At 51.4% G+C, this 1,363-nt stretch overlaps 1 protein-coding gene across 1 annotated transcript; it reads right to left on the bottom strand.

Annotated features, from left to right (window-relative positions):
• Positions 1-6: 6 nt before the first annotated feature.
• SARC_16281 (hypothetical protein) lies at positions 7-1,240 on the bottom strand (the record flags this gene model as incomplete). Its single annotated transcript, XM_014289608.1, has 1 exon — positions 7-1,240. A coding segment is annotated over one exon (1,177 nt), but the record flags the coding sequence as incomplete, so codon positions are not given.
• Between the last annotated feature and the right edge of the window lie 123 nt (positions 1,241-1,363).

Here is a 1,363-nt window from a genome sequence, read left to right as displayed (position 1 = left end):
ATGAGTGTGTATTGCAAGCTAAACTTAATCACCTATGTACATACATATTCTAACACATATCTATCAAGAGTGTTCGACTCGATTTGAACTCAGGCTACCAATCCCCAAAGAACCCCTCCGCTTCTTAGCTACATAACTGAGGCCCTTCTTGCTCCCATCCTTCTTGTCCTTGTGCTTGCCATCTGCACTACTAAGGTCACCGATGCTTGTGCTGCTACTGTTGTTCTTATTCCTCGATTTGCTCGACCCACTCTTCTTAAGGTTATGTCCCTTCGAAGGACCTGCCGTGAATAGTAAAGGCATATCAATCTTAGGGCTGCCGCGGTTCGGCCCTGCAGCCAACACCACAGACATTTCCACCTTGTTGTTGCTGTGGGCCTTCCCATCACCTCGACGCATTTGTTCGTTCCCACTCGTGCCACTACCCGTACTCAACGTCTTGCTCAGCTTCTTGCCCGCGGTAGACAGTGATCGGCTGTTGGTGCGTGTGACTACCGAGTGGCTGGCGGTGGTTGCGGACGTCTGAGCCTTCAGCGGCTGGACATCGTCCCACGGACACACCTCGTCTTGCTGCAAACTGTCGACGTTCTCGGGCACCACATACTTATTGCCCTCAGACGATTGCCCCGCCCCTATATTGGCTATGGCCATCTCGGAGGTTGAGTAGCGACGCATCTCTCCCCTCGAGTCCACTTGCAGCGTTTGTCGGAGTGAGGAGTTTGAGCCGGATTGCTTGGTGTCAACCTTTCCGTCAGCCCCATCCCCGGACGCTGCATTGGCGGAGGTCTTGTTGGCGTCCTGGGTGTGGTGATTGGTGCTGCCTTTGCTTGGCCCAAGGGGTAGGGATGGCTTCACCATGTGTGTTACCAAGGTGTTCTGTATATCCTTCACTGTATCCTGCAGAAACTGCGCCTGCAGCCGCACGACGCGTTCGCGACTGTCTCTAACCATGAACACAAACTGTATCGGCTCCTTGCGCGCACGGTAGTTGGTCACCGGTGACATGCTGGCCAGAACCTTATCCGAGCACCATTCATTCAACACCAAACACCCAAAGTTATCGAAGGAGGATACAGTCTTCTCTCTGTGCTTATCCGCGCTACTTGAGCTCGTGAACGATGATTTGGAGGTGTACTTCTTGAGTTTGGTGCGTATGGTGCCTTCCTGTTCCTTGTGTGATCCACCGTTCCATGCGCCGCTGCCCTCTGCGTTGATGCACAATTCATCCCCACCAGACGACTGTGTGAATGGAAGTAGGGATCGCTTGAGATCTAGTCACATGATAACATTTTCAGGACATTAGGGACATGCTATTTACGAGTTTGTCTAGTGTAAATATATAAATGCATACATAATATACATA

Source organism: Sphaeroforma arctica (genome assembly GCF_001186125.1).
Source record: "Sphaeroforma arctica JP610 unplaced genomic scaffold supercont1.7743, whole genome shotgun sequence".
NCBI classification, from domain to species: domain Eukaryota; class Ichthyosporea; order Ichthyophonida; genus Sphaeroforma; species Sphaeroforma arctica.
The sequence above is the reverse complement of the archived record's forward strand: the minus strand, read 5'-3'. Positions and strand labels throughout refer to the sequence as shown.